Consider the following 2,102-nt stretch of genomic DNA (forward strand, 5'->3'; position numbering starts at 1 on the left):
ACCCCGGCTGAGGTGGGCGGAGGGCTCCGTGATACGTGGCCCTGGCTGCTGAGCCGCGCTGGGGTCGTTTCTGCACGGCCGTCCGCAGGGGCTGCGCTCGGCTCCCCAGGCTTGGGCCCACACTTTGTGATCCCACTTCGGGAGATGCAGCTGTGGGGTAGCTGAGCCCAGGAGCAGGGTGCTGGGCATGTGCCGGGGTGGACGCGGCGCTCAGCCCACTAGAGGGAAGTGTCTTCCCTCAGAGCTGCCCGGCCCCAGGCCAAGCACGTGGCCTCCAGCAAACTTTAATCGTTTCTTTTTGCAGTGGAGGAGTGATGATTTATTTCGACAGAATCGAGGTGGTGAATTTCCTCATCCAGAGCGCAGGTGAGTTCTGCCCCCGGGACCCTGCAGATCAGCTGCTCGTGTCCTGCTGGTGTGAGGTGAGGCGAGGAGGGTGGGCTTTGGTTTGGCGGTGGGGCGTATGCGGGCACTCCCCTTTGCGCCTCGTAAAGCCCTGAGCTTCCTGGGCATGAACTTTAAACCAGCCCTCCCAGGCGTTCGTGTGTTTGTTATTTCTTGCACATACTTGTTCCTTGCTCTCCTTGCTTCACCAACACCTGAACACGATCCATCGCTTTTATTATTTGTATTATTACGGCCCCACGGGGCTTTATGCTTCAATTTCTGATTTGATGAACGAGGTGTGCAAGAGGTGGGGGAGCGAGGCTTTCTGTGAGCAGAAGGTGGGCTCTGCCTCCCGAGGAGAATGACCCATGCAGCCTTTTTTCCAAATTCTTTGATTTTTAATGTCCTGCTGGTTGCCAGTGTGGTAGAACTGCCTGGCACGAGCTTTGTGCCAGCTGCAGGGTGCCCGTTCCTCGTGGGCAGACCACGCAGACTCTCTGTTCTGCAGCTCGCTCACACCCCGTGCCTGTTTGCAGAGAGCACAGGGGGCTGTCACCAGTTTGGTGTCCTGTTTGCCAGGTGTGTGACAGAATATTGGTTGGGTGTCCTGCACACTGCGACTCTTCCTGCTGCACTGACCCTGCTCAGCCCAACCCGCTTTCTCTTCTTCTCTTCCAGTCTACGACATCGTGAAGAACTACACAGCTGACTACGACAAAGCTCTGATCTTCAACAAGATCCACCACGAGCTGAACCAGTTCTGCAGCGTCCACACGCTGCAGGAGGTCTACATCGAGCTGTTTGGTGAGCTGCCGCTGACCTCCTGCTGCTGGGGTGGTGGCTGCTGGAGGGCTGTTTCTGGGGGGTTGGTGCAGAGCTCGCTCCCCGCAGCTGATGGGCTTTTTACCCATGAATCAATCCAGTGTCTGCTCCCTCTGGCATCAGAAGCGTCAGCCAGCTGCAATCGTGTGTTGTCTTTGGTGCTGAGTGTTTCAGTGTGTTGTAACACCAAAACTCCTGCCCCAGCCTGCCAGGAGCAGCAGAGGGCTTTAGGGGGAGGAGCAGTAACTCTGCGGCGTTGCCGGTGTTTAGCAATCACGTTTAGCAAGCATGACTTGTTGCATCAGTCGCAGCGTTTTCCAGTCAGGTGGAAGAGCCAGGCTCATGCTCTGTGCTGTCACAAAACGTCTGAGCAAGCCCTCCCTGGCCTGCAGTTGGATTAGCTTTGTGTGCCCGGCACTGCGAGCGAGAGCAGCACTTGGCCAGGGCCTGCTGACCGCTCCTCCCTCACGGCAGCCACCGGGAGAGTACGCCGCTGAAGAAAAGGGGTGGTTTCTGGGGAGAAGCAGACCCGTCGCTGCCTGTGCTCAGTGTTCTGTTACGGCTTTGGAGTGGCAGAAATCCCTTCCAGTGGCTGGGCGGGACAACAGAGCCGCTGTGGGCACAGTGTTGCTGTGAATGGGTTTGGACCCCAAATGGGCAGAATTAGTGCCAGAAGGGACACAGGGTGGTTGCAGTCTCCAGTTCTCTGTCCAGACTGGGCTCTCCAAGACGCCTGGCTTTCCGCTGGCTGACCAGCCTCTGCACAAGGCGCAGCGCTGGGGCTCGGTTCCCCTCCAGTTCTTCATGGGACGGCTGGCAAGCGGCTTCTTTGCCAATGGAGTCTCCCGATGTCGGCCGCTGCTGCTGGCAACTGCTTGCAATGGACACAAACA

General features: G+C 57.9%; 1 protein-coding gene across 1 annotated transcript in view; it reads left to right on the forward strand.

Annotated features, from left to right (window-relative positions):
• The window catches only part of LOC104492306 (erlin-2-like), a gene marked incomplete at its 5' end in the record, with an annotated part of 8,321 nt that overhangs the window by 371 nt on the left and 5,848 nt on the right, over window positions 1-2,102 (forward strand). The window contains 2 exons of the mRNA XM_010134845.1: window positions 305-366; window positions 1,066-1,191. Coding sequence (XP_010133147.1) covers window positions 305-366; window positions 1,066-1,191 — 188 coding nt within the window. The remainder of the gene's footprint in view (window positions 1-304; window positions 367-1,065; window positions 1,192-2,102) is intronic.

This window comes from Buceros rhinoceros, unplaced genomic scaffold, assembly GCF_000710305.1.
Source record: "Buceros rhinoceros silvestris isolate BGI_N320 unplaced genomic scaffold, ASM71030v1 scaffold42644, whole genome shotgun sequence".
NCBI lineage: Eukaryota > Metazoa > Chordata > Aves > Bucerotiformes > Bucerotidae > Buceros > Buceros rhinoceros.